General features: G+C 43.7%; 1 protein-coding gene across 1 annotated transcript in view; it reads left to right on the top strand.

The window, feature by feature from the left end:
* The first annotated feature begins 1357 nt into the window (after window positions 1–1357).
* The window catches only part of LOC108570435, a 97721-nt gene continuing 97635 nt past the window's right edge, over window positions 1358–1443 (top strand). The window contains exon 1 of the mRNA XM_017932295.1: window positions 1358–1443. Coding sequence (XP_017787784.1) covers window positions 1358–1443 — 86 coding nt within the window.

Genomic DNA, 1443 nt, shown 5'->3' on the forward strand with positions numbered 1-1443 from the left:
GGGTTGGGGAATAATTGGCGGACAGCGTCTCGTCGAACAGTAGGCTCGCTTTTGATTCGTGACAGCTCTGCCCGCGCCACGGGGCCCCATTTCGAACACTCGACAGTTGTCAATGACGTGAAAGCATTATGGCGATCGATTACTGTGCACCAGCAAGCTCCATGATCGCCGCTCCTGTCCTATATACGGCCTGTTAATACTAACATCTGTTCGCGGCTATCGAATCGAGCCACGGAGCTCAAATTGTTCCACCCTTTTGTTTGACAGTGAGGCGCGAACAGAGATCGTGGAGCGAGTAACGCCGATCACGGGTCCTCGAGCATTATTCCTGTAGGACGTGTAATTTGCCGCGTTCGCGATGTAGGATCGATTTTCGTTCGTTCAAAAATGTGTGCTTACACGGTACAGTAGAATTTGGTAAATTATGAAATGAGATTAGAAACGATGTATACGACCGATGTCAGAACGAAATGGATTTTGTGCGAGCTACGATTGACGTCGAAAGATCGGAAAAACCTTGGTACGCGCTACTCTTTCGGGCTTGTTTGTCACGCTTTCCTGTAAATCTGTCGCTCGACCGCGTCGGAACCGACACTCGAGCTGAAAAATTTTTTTAAAAGCGTTCGGAAACTAGGTGGCGGGAACGGGGGCGATTTTAAACGAGTCTCTTTGCGCTCGTTTAGCATTGAGAGGCTGCTTTTTTTTTTCAAACGGTCCACTCGTTGAAAGTTGAGCTCGATTTTGGTCGTCTAGTTTTTGTCGTATATAGAAATTATGTACTGTATCGACAGAATTGTGTATAATGATTGTCACGTTTTTTAAAACGTGCTCGACTGATTTAGACTAGATTTATCTAGTGATGATAAAAAATGGTCCCTAATGTTATCGAAATTTTTTTACGTATTCACGTCTATTTATTCCATTTTTAACCCTTCGACAGTTTATCCCAAGAGAGACTTTTAGGAAGAGAGTTGGAAAGGGTGGAGATATTATTATCAGACCTGTGACGTAGGGTTGTGTACACTGTGCTTTAAAAATAGTCACACACGACGTAATTATTAAAAAGATACGTGTGAAATATCGACTTTACCGACTCTAATTCGTAATTATATTAGACTGTCCAAGGGTTAAGACATTTAGATCGAAAACGTTAATTCAGATCTTCGTTACAAATGAGACACCCTGCATGTTAACCCTTTTACATCAAAGTAGAGTTCCATAAGAGCGTCTCTTTTGTATCCTGTACGAGGTATGTGTTAACCGCGAAAGAACCGCGAAGACAATCGTATCGTTGCAGTCTCTGAAACGTTCCCAGGACATTACGACTAATTTATGTGTTTTCTGTCCGCAGATCGAAATGAGAAGGAGGTGTGGCTTCGTCGTGTGGTTGGTCCTCACCTGCCTCACAAGCGACGCGTTGCAACAGTACAGGGAAAAGAACAT

This window comes from Habropoda laboriosa, unplaced genomic scaffold (assembly GCF_001263275.1).
Source record: "Habropoda laboriosa isolate 0110345459 unplaced genomic scaffold, ASM126327v1 scaffold84, whole genome shotgun sequence".
NCBI classification, from domain to species: domain Eukaryota; kingdom Metazoa; phylum Arthropoda; class Insecta; order Hymenoptera; family Apidae; genus Habropoda; species Habropoda laboriosa.